A 14,256-nucleotide genomic window follows, 5' to 3' on the forward strand; every position below is an offset into this window, starting at 1 on the left:
GAGCTGGTTCTGCATGCTTTCAGCCCAGGCCTGGAGAAGTTTGAAGCTACGGCTGTAACAAGGACTCTGCCTTCGGTCCTCTTTGGTGGACGAGGTGACCAGGTCACACCCTGAGGTGATCCCGTTTGTTCAATCAGATAATTACTTAGTAATTTGTCCTTAAGTAAACTGCTAGCTGGAAACCAGTCTTTGAAATCAATAACATAATATTTATATGTGTACTTTTATGTATATACGTTCATAGGAAGCCGAAAATATATTAGCTGTAGGTTAAATAGGTTTACAACTTAAACATTCCAGTAAGGAAGAAGAGTGCATTGAGTTTTACTCCTGGATCTGGTTTCTTAGCCCAGTCGCAGCCAAATAAAGCAATAGTTCCTGTTTATGTTAAGCGACATACCTAATGCTAATTATGACACCTCCGAATGGATTTCATATGAGAAAAAAAAATTGTCATCAGTTTCATCTCTTCCCTAAGTGATGCCTCTAGAGGCCACACAATTCCCTTTAAACTCAATTATCTCACTACTGAATGTGCTGAGAACCAGCTGAAACCAGCAGACACAGTATTATTAGTGAGGCAGAAAAAGAGGAAACCCCAGAGCTGCCATCAGCCGTCTTCATTCCTCTGCAGTCGGCCCCTTCGTATCCCTGATAACAATGACAGGAGAATCTCTCCGCGAGCAGTGCCAGGTCTGTATCAGATGCTTCTCCTTTCACAGTGAACTCTCCACCCTCGGAGGCCTCTATGTGGTAGCTTGCAGGGTTCAAGTGAAGGTAATGAGGAGCTTTCCACACCTTCCTTACGCATCTCCCGTTATTCCTGCAGAGGTGATGGCTGCACACCTCAGCGGCTCTGCTCACGTTGACTATGTACCTCCCAAAGTCCGAGCTCACAAACCGCTTCACCTTTGTACAGTTGACCTAGAAATGTAGAAACAAGGAGGTTTTAGTGTTTTGGGGTTTTGGGGGTTTTTTGGTTTGTTTTCTGATACTGATTGGGTTAGGGCATCTAGACCCACAAAGCAGCTCTTGGACTTGATTGAAACTGAACGGCTTCGTTCCAGCCCATGAACTCTTAGGCTCAGGCGCTATTAACACCCAGACCCAGACCAGAAAGGGTGAAGAGGTGGAAGAGGCAGGAGATGGAGAGCATGTTCTCGTAGGCCTAGTAACTGAATTTGCACATGGGCCCCGGAGGCAGCATATGTGACCTTGCCTTCTTCCAATACACATCCTTGTTTAATTTTCTTCTAGCTCCCAAATGAATGGGTGTAAAGAAAAGAGGAACAAACCCAAATTGGAAATTGTGCCAGAGCTACTGTCCTCTGGCCACCTTTCAGGTATGTGTACCTCTCAGGGTTGTGTTAGAACCTGAATCATCACGTTCTACCAAATTATTGTTGACCGTCAACCTGTAGCCTTCTGGATTTTCCTGTTAATTATGCTCAGCTATCAGCTGCCCTGGGGTCTAACCTCCTGTATACAATTCAAACACAGGAAAGCTTGGGAGGCTGCCCAGGTCATTCGTGTGTGTGCTTGTGCGTGTGTGTGTGGTTCCTATTGCGTGTTCTAAACAGAGGCCACCTGGTTTGTGCACTTAGCTTCCTTTCCTGATGACACTCTTCTCTTGAGCTACCTGGGCTGGAGGGGAAATATCACACTGGGAGAATCAAGAATTGATCCTCTCAGTTTCTACCTAATTCTTATATGTGCACGAAGGAGACTTTTAACCTTATGTTGTCACAAATAGTTTCATGAACGATATCTCAGTAGCAACAATTCGTGCCTGTGAAATTCTAAGAATAATATCAGATCACCATGATCTTGCAAAAAATTCAATTTAACAAAAAGCGTTCAAATACAAGTATTATAATTCAAGGCAAAATGCATGACACTGTAGAGATACAAACAAACAACAGCTGGAAATACAGAAGAGATTGTGATGAATGTAGACTGGGGAAAACTAGGAAGACTTCTTGGAGTAGATAATAGTTGAGCTGGGAGAAATTTGAAGAGACATAAATCTTATTTTAAATGTTATTAATGTTCAGCTAATTTCTCCATAGAAAAATCAGTTCAATGCAGATATTAAAAATTACCATCTGTTTCTACTTCTCAAAATATGATCTCACACATTTTCTGTAACGGTTAAGTGAAAGAATTCCAGAGTCGGACTGTCTGTGGTCAGTGCCTGCTCCACTGCTAGCTAGCCTAACTGTTACCCTAGTTAGATTTCCTCTCTTGCTTCCTCATCTATAAAGAGGATGCTAGTCCCTACCTCGTGGGGGTTATTATGATCAATAAACGAGCAAATCCAAAACAAGAAAGCACTTGACACAATCCAAGCATATAGTTAATATTCAACAAATGTCAGTATTATGATTACTGTCTTAACAAAAGTTAATCTTCATCGCGCTCCTTCTACATATCAGGCGCCAATTTGGGCTTTAATTCTCACGCAAGTTTAGATTAGATTAGAGTGAGTTCTATAGGAAAACAGACACTGTACATAATATGAACTATGCCGCCAAGGTCCTGTCTTACCTTGGATGAAGTTAAGTTCATGTCTCCCCAAACAACAAAGCCCGCAGCTCCCAAGGCAGCACTTTCTCCAACAGTACTGATGAGGTCTTGCTAGATTGGAGAGGGTAGAGGTCATTATTCATATAAAGCAACCTGCCAGGGATTAGGGTTGGAAGCTAAATTCAATGTAATAGGATGAAATTATTTTCCAGTTTCTGAGAGGAATGCAAATATTAAATGAACCAAGGCTCAGAAATTACACTCTATAATCATATGGAAAGACATATTACATATGTATTTTTTAAACTCATGTTTTCCCAAACAGGATATTATTTTGAAGACAATTAGCCTGTAAATAGCCACCAAAAAGTGTTTAATCGAAGTTGACAGGGGGCACAGACACATCAACCAGCTGTAAGTATAGGACCTGAAAGAGAATCCGAAAGTTTTCCTTCTCCAAATATGAGGAATGCCTTGCATTCAGTCTTAGCTGAGTTCCCTTTCCAGTTTACAACCCTCTCCTGAGAACTTCACCTCTGCAGTGACTGGAAGGGATTTTGTGATTTGGATTCCAAGGATAGGCAAAGGAACACAGTGTTAAGGGCCTGAAGGATCTGATTTGCTCCAGCCCTTATATTTGGTCCCTGAAATTATTTGTATTTAATTTCAAAGTACCTGACTTAATGGGCTTTATTTGTGATTCATCCAGTCACGATAAGGTCACCAGAATTTTTCTCAATATGGTTAAGATAGATGAAAACAAAATTTCAGCAGGGAGAATCATGGTTTTGTAATCCTAAAGGATTATTGTTTTAGTGTTTAAAGGTTAACGTGAATCTAGGTCATTTTAGAGGGAAATTAAAAGTTGAATGCGTACAGCTGGTTTCCTAAATTAAGTTTCTGCAGTTGGTTTTCTAAATAAGTTTGTTAAATTATAATATATCCTCCCACTCTTCAGACTACTAAGCATTCACCTTTTACTCCAAAGATGAATTTCCGGCAGTTATACGCTGGAAAATGTAATTGGGTGATTTGGTGGCAATTAAAAGCAGAACTTTAAACTATATTTTGCCTTGGACATTTTATATGAGTATCAGTACTTGAGAGAGAACTCTCCTTACCTGACACTTCATAGTCCATCCAAATGAAAGGTTTTACAATATCAGTTTTTAAAGTTTCTTTTTTCTGGGCAATTTTCTGATAACTTTCAAAAAAAAGGAAGAGGTTTTTGGTTTAAACTAATTTCTTTTCAGGCTCACATCTATTTCCATTTCCCACAACCATAGTTTCTGCTGACATGACAGGAAGGGAAGAGTTTTTGTGAGGCTCAAATAAGACAGTGTAAACTAGTGTAAGCGGAACGCCCATCATAGACATCCTCCATTTCTCCTACAGGGCTTTGGATCTCTAGCATTTCTTCTCGGATCTTTCTCAGAATTTCCATCTCTCTGCTGACATTATCCATTTACTCTTGCGTCCATCCTACTTTGTCAATTAGAGCCCTTAGCATATTAATCTTAGTTGTTTTAAATTCCTGATCTGGTCATTCCAACATCCCTGTTATCTCTGAGTCTACTTCTATGCTTGCTCTGTCTCTGCAAGATGCGTTTTGTAATTTTTTTCTTGATAGCTAGACGTGATTTAATTTTTTCCTGATAGGCAGATAGCTATCTGGCTGGGTAAAAGGAACTGCTATAAACAGGCCTTTAGTACCATGCTAATCAGGTCGGCGGGGGATGGAAGAGTTCCACAGTTTTGGGAGTAGGTCTCAGTCTTTGAGTGAGTCTGTGCCTCTGGACTGTGAACTTCACAAGTGCTTCTCAGCTGTCCCCCCTCCTGTCCCAGCCCGCTTAGGTGGGACAGTCTCACTAGATGGGGCTAGAGTTGGGTATTTCCTTTGTTCCAAGTGGAAAACTAGAGCGAGCTGGAGCTGAGTATTTCCTTTCACCCAGGTCAGTTAGGCTCTGATAAAACCTCAGCGGGTTTGACTCTTGTTAAATTGTTTCTTCTGAGGGCAGACCTTGTCCACAGAACAGAATGCTTTCGAGGGCTCGAAATGGTTCCTGTTCTCCTTCGCCTGCTAGGTGCATGAGAAGGTGTTCTCTAGTATTCACTGTGAGGACCTGCTGAGCTCCTGGGGGAGGTAAAACTCACAGAAGCATTTCCCCCCCGCCCCATGATTGAGTCCCTGTGCAGTTTTCATCTCTCAGGCTTGTCCACTCTGAGCTGCCAGCAGTTTCCCAATTATAGTTCAGGTTTCCCTACTCTGGCAGTGGTTCCCGCAGAGGTTTCTGCTCATGGTTTCTGATCTGGGAAGCTGTGGTTCTCAGTATTCACCTGTCTGTCTCTCCAGTTTTGAGAGTAGCAATCTGCCCTGTGTCCACATTTCTCTTATTAATCTAAGAAGAGTTGATTTTTTTGGTTGGTTTAGTTTTTTGCTTGTTAGGACTGAGTGGCAACTTCCAAGCTTCTTACATGCTGAGCTGGAAACAAGAAATTGCCCACGAATTTCTTTGGGTTAGAGCTTTGTCATCAGAGGGATGAGGGAGACACAGCATTTACATTTTGTCTTTACAGGTTATTGACCCATATGCAGTAAGGCAACCCCAAATGTCTGTGGTGGAAGCCACACCTTCTGGGGCTGGTATCAGGAGGGAGTGTTAATTTCTTTCCAGTGTGTACTTTAGTGTCATTATCAGAGGGTTTCTTGGGACTGATTCAAAATGGCAAGTCTTCTATATGTGTTGAATAGAGGTAAGGAGTCCTTAGCAGATATTAAGGCAAATTCCTCTACCAAATTAACTCACTGTCACCTTGCTGATAGCTGAGTGTTGAATGAATCACAGAACATTTCTGTTTGGGGGACCAAAAAAGCAAGGGCACTACTCAGTAAGGGGGGTCACAGGTAAGATGCCTCTAGGGGTAAACTGGGACCACCTGAGAGCATGAGCCACATGAGTGACGTTACATGAAAGGAGAAATAAAGGAACACCACACACTGTCATAGAAGCAAATCCTCCAGGTCCCAGCACAGTGTAAGGCTGCTTTGCCCTGCCTATGGCTCTCAGCTCACATCAAGGTTTTGGAAGTAGAAAGGAGGGGCACCCAGAGGACTCATTCTGTACACTTGGGTTTCAGTCCTCGATACTTCACTACAGTGCATGTAAGTAAGGAGCCCACCGTGGGGAACTGGAGCATCACTGGTGAGCTCCCTTTGTGTGTTGCCAGAGGGAATATTAACTAATTACAGGGAAAAACACCTCTAAATGTACATTCAAGAAAATTCCTGTCATTATTTTTTTCTTTCTTTCTTTCTTTCTTTCTTTTTTTTTTTTTTACTGAAGTATAGTCAATTTACAATGTTGTGTCAATTTCTGGTGTACAGCGTAATGTTTCAGTCATACATATATATACATATATTTGTTTTCATATTCTTTTTCATTATAGGTTATTACAAGATAGTGAATACAGTTCCCTGTGCTATACGGTAGAAACTTGTTTATCTATTTTAAATATAGTAGTTAGTTTCTGCAAATCTCGAACTCCCAATTTATCCCTTCCCACCCCCCTTTCCCTCCTGGTAACCATAAGTTTGTTTTCTACTTTTCATTATTTTTTAAAGCATAGCATCAAGTGATATCTACCCTGCATTTATATGTAAGTGGTGTGAACAATAGTTTGTGTGAAATGAGGCTTTACAGGTCCCATATAATTCCCCCCAGCCGTGGCTACTGACTGCAATTTCATTCCTACGTATTCCCCTTTTAAGTTTAAGGCTCTGATTCTTGTTTAAAAGCAAGAGCTCTACCACATATACTTCTGTAGTGCTTCACATTTTTATTTCTATTTTCTCAATATTTCCAAGTCGGTAGGGCATGTAATATTGTGCCATTTTGTAGATTAAGACAATGCAGCACTGAGGTCTGGAGAGGTGAAAAGGTTTGCTACTTATTGGTAAATTGTTTTTCTAATCCTAATTATATGTGTGTATACACACACATTCTAAAATGTGGATATCTTTGGGAAGGCAGAAGTGGAAGGCATTACTAGTATTGACAGTTTGGTATAGGTAAATACCAGGTTTTTAAAAATTTGTGGACAGATTTTTATAGTGGATAGAATTAAAAATGGTGGCAAACTGGTGGTGTAAAACATATGGAAATCCCTTACAATTCAGAAAGTTTGCAGAATGATACCATGGGGCTGACAAAGAAAACTGTTTCTGGATGAGACCCTAACTGTTCCTTCTTTCCTTCGTCGTCGTCGTAACAGAATTATTTCTGAGGCTGTAGCTTTTCAAGAAGGCACTTACCCTTAGTTTGCAGAATGTGCAAAATGTAGCAGTAGTTTAATCTTTTGAAATGAGCACTTTGTCCCTTAAAGTTTATTGTTTCTTCCAAAAGTAAATTTGTTATCACTGAACAAAGGAACTTGATTGAGCCAAATACAGAATAAGTTTCATAGAAGAAGATGGTGTTTAACTTTCAATTCTAGAGTAAAGACTATTTTATAAAGATTTAGGTAACATTTTTAAACCTTCCAGTTAGTATTGGTTTCCTGTCATTCTGTCATTTGTTGCTGATTTTTCTGGATTGTATGAATATTAGTTCATAATAGAGAATTTGTTTTCCTTACTCATGCCGTCAGTGGTGTCAGAGGCAGAGCGTTTACCAAGTCCTGATTTATTTGTGCCATTTCTCCCTCTGAAGAGTAAGCTCTGCTTTCTGCTCCACAGACACGTACTGGTTATGGCAGAGCCCTCAACGGGGTGTTTCCTGAGCCTCCTCCTTTGGATACCTCACACTCAGAACGTCTTTATATTTTAAAACATGCTGGTGAATTGAAACTTACAATGGTGGAGAAAAGAGAAAGGTGATCAACCCCTGGTTTGCAGCAATATCTTAAAATACCACTGCATCGCAAATGTGAAACCAGTCTCAAGTCTTATCATAGAAAGTTTACACATAATTATCCAGGTTCAAAAATTAGAATAGCATCTTCTTTTACATTTTACCTCTAGAAGTTTCCATTTAAGTGACTAGAGTAGCAAAGGAAGAAGGAGGGAGAGAAAATTCAGCTGAAAGTTCATCTATTTTAAAAATTACCCTCATGGTTTGCGCGTTCTTTGGCTGTATACGTGACTTAAGTAAAATCAACAGAAAAAAAACTTCTATTTGTAAGTTTTAACCTCAGGTTACGAAACCACCTACTCATGATGAATTTATAATTGAATTTAGAAACTTATACTGCTCTTACCAACTTCCCATTAGTTGTGGTCATGGAGTAAAGAATAAACCAGAGTTCTAAATCTATAGTCACCTACTTTTAGCAGATTTATAACTCCCTTCTACCTTAAAATTTTTTTTAAATTTTAGTTGTGGTAAAAAACACATAGCATATACTATCTTAGCTATTTCTAAGTATACAACTCAGCAGTGTTAACTATATTCATGTTACTGTGCCTCCCTTGTACCTTTTGTCAAAGCTGCTATCATGCATTATTAAGAAGAAAACACTTTTTTTTTCACTCTTGAGATTTTTGACCGTGAGGCCAGAAGCAGAAATGCCTGTAATTCTGCTTCCACATGTGTGAGCAAACTACTCCATTTTAAAACCTCCTCTCTGATTTTCTGAACTGTTCACCCCCAGTCATCTCAATAACCTTTGCAAAAGGCCAGTGGTAAGGAAGCACAATCAGACTTGGGGAACTCGAGGGAGCAGTCGCTGCCGTTTTATCTCAACCCCTTCCCTCCTTATGTTGTTCCTTGGAAGAATAGTAATGCCTAAAATCATCACGATTCATCATCAAGAGTCTAAGTGGATGACTGCTCAAAGGAAGAATTATGCTCCTATCTGAAGGACCACTAATTGGGAATTTTCCGGCGACTATAACTGACAGACAAGTGTCTCATTTAGAGACAAGAGGAAATCCTCCTATTTCTGGCAAGGGGCATCTTACCTTAGAAAGAAAGAGTAAAGGTTCATCTCTGTAGCCTAACCTAGTGTAGACGAATACAGGCAGAGCATAATCACGGGATGTCATAGTGGAGATCCGCATGGATTCATGCACCCGAAATTGCGAGAAACGCAGAATGTTCTCACTGCGTCTAGGAGATTTCCTGACAATGACAGAAGGATATAAAGCAGCACTGCTATTCCAGAGCCAAGAGAGCTCGTTGTTCCTCAGCACTTCTTCTTTTGGGCATGACCCGGTATAGTTTGGGGCATAAACATTGTAATTGTAGCAATCGGGATATAAATAGTAACCCCAAAGGCCCTTGGGTCTGCTCTTAATTCCCAATTCGATGGTTTCCTTCATGAAAGCTTTCGCACTTTTTTCAAAGGTTGCTTTGGCTAAATATTCAATGTCAGCAGCTGATACATTCCTTTGCGTCTTAGAAATAAGGTTTTTTGACTTCTGTCTGTAGATATCTTTTGTGTTCCAGTTCCTGGCCCACTGGGGTCGCCAATATTCCCAGTCTATAACAGCAAGTCCACTGAAATCTTCAGAAGGAATGTAATAGTTAATGTCGTGGTCAGCTTTTTCCAGATGTACCTGCAAACTTATGTTCTGGGGGAGACCCCCGTTAATGGGAACTCCCTGTGATGTATACCAGGGGTAGTATCCCAATCTGTTGACATAAAATATAGTGAGATTTTGCCCCCTGGCCCCGGCCAGTGGACTTCCAATCACCTGAAACATTTTCAAATTTAGTCTTATATTATATTTTATCAAGCACTGATCTGTTGGAGCATTCCAGGCAGCTATGAAAGGTTTCCTTTGATAAATTGGAAGTCGGGCAGGTTTCAGGGAAGAGACAGACTTCAGAAGGAAAAGTATGAGCAGACATGATATGAGACGTACTCGCTGAACAACACAAAACCGTAGTTGTCCTTCAGGTAACAGTTTCATGATAAGATAAAAATCTTATCTTCTGCTTTCATGCACTCTGGAAGACCTGTGGGGAGATTTAATTTTCTGTTAGTGATAATTTTGAGGAAAAAGACTCAAAGGGATGGATATTATTATTGTTGTTGTATATTTATATCTTCAAATTCATTTTATTTAAAGGTCTTAAAGAAGCCCACAAATAAAATGAGATATAAAAAGCAAGTGTAGGGGGAGGGTATAGCTCAAGTGGCAGAGCGCATGCTTAGCATGCACCAGATCCTGGGTTCAATCCCCAGTACCTCCTCTAAAAGTAAATAAATAAATGAACCTAATTACCTACCACCCAAAAAAAAAAAAAAAAAAACAAAACTGGGGAAAAAAAAGAGTTCCTTCTTACCAAAAAAAAAAGAAAAAAAGAAAAAAAAGAGAGAGAGAGTAGAAAGCTCTTAAAAAAACAAGCAAGTGTAGTGACCTAATTTCTATTCCAGGGCAACCAATGCAATTCAACTAGCATTCATGGAGCATCACATATAGAATGCCCAGAACACAAAATGATTAATATATGGTCCTCACCCTCAAAAAAGCTCATGATCAAATAAACATGTAAAATAGTATTCACTACTGTTTTGGAAAATTCATCAAATCCCAGGCTCTGTACTTAAGTACTAAATAAATATTTATGTCATTTAATCTTGTAATAACTTTTGTATTATTTCATTAAATAAGCTGAATGTCTACATACTTTCCCAGCCTTCCTTGTAGCTAGGGTGCTGGACCGTGGCCAGGCCAATTAGGTGCATCCTACTTTAGACTCTGAATTAAGATCTTGGGGATCAAAAGGGCTGAAAGGTGGTGGCGTCACTGCTAACAGAAATTCCAGTGTCCAGGAGTGGCAGTGCACATTCGGGCATCCAGAATCTGATATCCATGGTGTTAATGTTAAGTTGCAGCATTGTCCTTATGGAACAGTACTTTTCTGCTCAGGTCAAAGGTTTCACTTGGTTGCTTACAACCAGCAACTCTAACTGATGGAAATTCTTTGCATAGAATCTGTGGCTTGTGAGTATTTCCTCCTGCAAAGCTGATCACTGTATGCAGTATGTTGTATGTAATTATTTTTTTAATGTTTTATTTATTTTTTAACATTTTTGATTGAGTTATAGTCATTTTACAATGTTGTGTCAAATTCCAGTGTAGAGCACAATTTTTCAGTTATACCTGGATATACATACATTCATTGTCACATTTTTTTTCCTGCTGTGAGCTTGTAATTATCATTTTTAACCACCAGGTGTCACCAGCCAAATCTTATAGCATTTCGCAGGCCTAGGATGGTGAGGTAAACAAAAATTGTAGGTAATCTATAGAACTTTATTCAAAGAAGTTTAAGAAAAAAAAAAAGACTTATAAGAAGTTCTAAGTTAGCGGCTATACACAAAATATCAGTTTTTAAGAACTGTCCAGGTAAATAATTTCCTCATCCATTCATTGAATAATTATCTGTGTTCCTCCACAATACAAAGATGAGTAAGATTACTCTAGTTAGTAACATGAAATAGACTGAAGGTATAAATTATGGTCTGAAGAGAACAGTATTTTCAGGGGAGTATAATTTTAGAGTACAATGAGAATTGTGGTCCTCAAAACTGCCCCTTATCTTTGAGGTTTTTTTTTTAATTATATTCTGCCTCAGAGTAGGAAAAATGGATTTGCATAATGTGTTCATTCATAGGAAAAATTTTTTTCTTTAAATTTAAAATTCAGTTTATGTTAGAGAAGGCTACATATGTATAGGGAAAAAAATCTATTCTATCAGAACATTTCCTGCTTTCAGTTTTATTCAAAACACAGCTTTCCACTGATTATTGTTTCCCCTTTGGTCAGCCGCCTCATCACCACTACAGAACATCCTCATTCATTTACTACAAAGTTGCCAAGTAACTTTTCTCCTACCCTGGACATTGGTATTCATTCTCCTTACTCCAGTTAAGGAAAGGTTAAGGGAAGGTTCACATTCCATGGCTGGAGGCAGGCAGGGCTCCTGATAAAACATGCGGGTGCACAAGGAATACAGGCTAAATAAATAAGTAAAATCCAGCGCCTGGGTCTTCTGCTTGTGGTACGTCTTGGGTTGCTGCTTCTCACGCAGGAGATCACGTCGCTGGTGACCCCTCTGTCACTCTCCTAATTAAACATGGCTTGTGGGAGGAGATCCCCTCCGTTGGTACCTCCCAGACAATTTTCCCAAACACTCTTACCCTCACAGAGCTTAAATCCCTGCAGGGGATATAAACAATAAACAAGGTGTGTAAATATACTACGTTTGAAGGTGGTAATAGTAAAGAAAAAAATAAGCAGGGATTTGTTTTAAATGGGAAAGCCTTAGGAATCTGAAAAGAAGTAGTCTGAAAAGAAGAAAGAACTAAGCCTGGAAGATGTCTGGGGCAACACGGGCAGGGTAGCAAGTGCAAAGGCCCTGAGGCAGGAACATGCCTGCATGCGGTATTTAAGGAATTTCAAAAAGGCCAGTGACTAAGCAAAAGGGACAGAGAAGTAAGAGAGAGGGTCTTGTAAGGTCTTGTTAGGACTCTGGTTTTCATCTAAGTGAGATGGGAAGGAATTAGAGAGTTTGGAGAGAAGAATGACATGGTCTGACTTGTGTTTAACTGGATTCCTCCGGCTGCTGTGTTGAAATATGCACAAGAAGGAAAGAGGGCAAGAAAGAAGAAGCGGGAAGCCTGTAAGGAAGTACTTGTAATTCAGGACAAAGATGAGAGCAGCACGATGCAGTTATTTAGAACTTCACACTATTTTTAACAATCACCAACACAGAACAATAATAATATTATAAATCTATAAATTCATCTTGCTAGTTTTGTTTTAATTTTGCTTGCAACTGTAGACTACTGTTCTCATTTACACTCAGTGTAGCTTTTTCTTTCATACAGCATTGTGGTTCAGACTAATTTTTAAGTTCAGAAAGAATACTCTGGGAAGGCTTTTAAAAACATACACACTCATCTCTTAATATTAATGTATTAGTGGAAGGAATTAATTTCCTAAGTCTACAGCTCTTCTGTTTCTCTTTTTCATGATATTGGGATCTGTTTTCAAAATCTTTAAGATGCCAAATGTCTGCCCCTAAATCTGTAAGGGTTTAAAAAGGTATCCTGAAGGTCATGATGCCATTTTTATTGGAAATTTTAAAATGCAACTTTTTATTTCCAAACCTTTAAAGTAGAAGTGATAAATGTTGCCAATAATAAAGATATATGCATAAATATTTATCAGAATGGAAGATAGAGCCTGCTTTTTCATAAAAGCTAATTAGAGAAAAAGCCAATAATACATTTCCATTTTTTCTCTCTGGAGGATGTTATTGCCTTAGTCTGATTGTTAATAAATGTTTTATCCTGATGTTCTTAAGTTCTTTTCTCATGAAATATCAATATTGTGAAAAGTGGCCCTAAGTGTTCCAGCAGAAGAAAAAAATATATCTTAGTGGATAGAAGTTTCTCAATTAACTTTTTCCCATACATTTTTCTTTAAAACTTGATGCCTATTGGTTTACCATATAATCTACTATATGGTAATATCTCTTTAAGTCCCACGATTCATCATTAGGTACTGAATTTTATTATAACTTCATTTCATGTCATAAACAAAGAGCATGGATGTCCCTCCATCTGAATAAATTTGAGAACTCCTGGACTATCTTGATTGTACAAAACTGCTTCCTTTCCAGTCTTCCTAAAAATGAGCTTAAGTTTTGTCAGTATATAAAAATGACTATTTCAGTGTCGCTTGTGTGAATGGGAAATTCACTCACTCTTCAGGGTGAAAGGCCACTTTTTTTATGTATCAGGAGCATTTTACAACCTGAAAGAGGATATAATTGTTTTTAGAGAAGACTGTATACTTAGTCTTTGTCAAAAAGTACTACTTCTCCTTTAGGACTTGAAATTTCTTGCAGCCAAGATCAACAGCTTTCTTGGAAAAGCACACAAAGTCTTAGGATCACATTTTGAATAAAATGTTCCCACTGTCAAACTGTTTTTAACTAAGCTCCTTAAAATAACATTAGGTTGATTTAAATCTTCAGCTTTCTGCTTAAAGTTTTTGAACTGCAAAGCAATCTAGTGGTCTTGCAAACGTTACTAAGGTTTTTTTTTTTTTTCAATGTCCATAGTCAAGAATATAACTTAAAACACCTCCTTCCCCCAAAATATGACCCAAGCCATTGACCAGAAGAGCTGGGATATGAGGCAGGGTAAGCAGATAGGAACTAGGAATAGGGAGCTGGGGCTGACCCCAGGCCAAAGGACTGCAATGGTATTAAAATAGGAGAGTTTGATCTGTGGTCTCCAGATAGCACACCTGAATGTCAGTCAGGGTAAGGACTGGAGTGAAAGGGCAGGCACGTAAGAGGACAAAGGTTGTGACCAGCTCACACTGTTTTACTTTAGGTTAACGTGACTTAATTTCAGGAATGGCTTGGAAACGAGGGTTGGCCTGGCTTTGTTAATGGCACCCATTTCTCTGTACAAGCATACATATTTTAGCAAGGCAGGAAATTTGAGCAAGGTGAAATGTGCAAGCACTGACTGTAAACTGTTCGTAATGAAAAAGGACTAAAGAATGATGGTGCATTCCCAGTGGAAACAGAAAACTGGAAATTTCTCTCTGAATTACAAACACACAAAACCTTTCACTTAGAAATCCTGCTTTTATGTTATTCATTATACTGTTTCCTTTCCAAGTTGGAAACAAATGTCCATCATTAAGGGACTGGTGAAATAAACTATGGCTTTCCACACAGTGGAATACTATGCAGCTGT

General features: G+C 39.1%; 1 protein-coding gene across 1 annotated transcript; it reads right to left on the reverse strand.

Moving 5' to 3' along the window:
* Positions 1-372: 372 nt before the first annotated feature.
* On the reverse strand, positions 373-11,529 carry HYAL4 (hyaluronidase 4). The gene is made up of 3 exons (XM_010947585.3): positions 8,486-11,529; positions 2,548-2,637; positions 373-924 (listed from the first exon to the last, which is right to left on the reverse strand). Exons 1-3 carry the CDS (start codon positions 9,437-9,439, stop codon positions 526-528), a joined length of 1,443 nt encoding a protein of 480 aa, XP_010945887.1. The 5' UTR covers positions 9,440-11,529; the 3' UTR covers positions 373-525.
* Positions 11,530-14,256: the final 2,727 nt, after the last annotated feature.

The sequence above is a fragment of the Camelus bactrianus genome, chromosome 7 (assembly GCF_048773025.1).
Source record: "Camelus bactrianus isolate YW-2024 breed Bactrian camel chromosome 7, ASM4877302v1, whole genome shotgun sequence".
Classification (NCBI taxonomy): Eukaryota; Metazoa; Chordata; class Mammalia; order Artiodactyla; family Camelidae; genus Camelus; species Camelus bactrianus.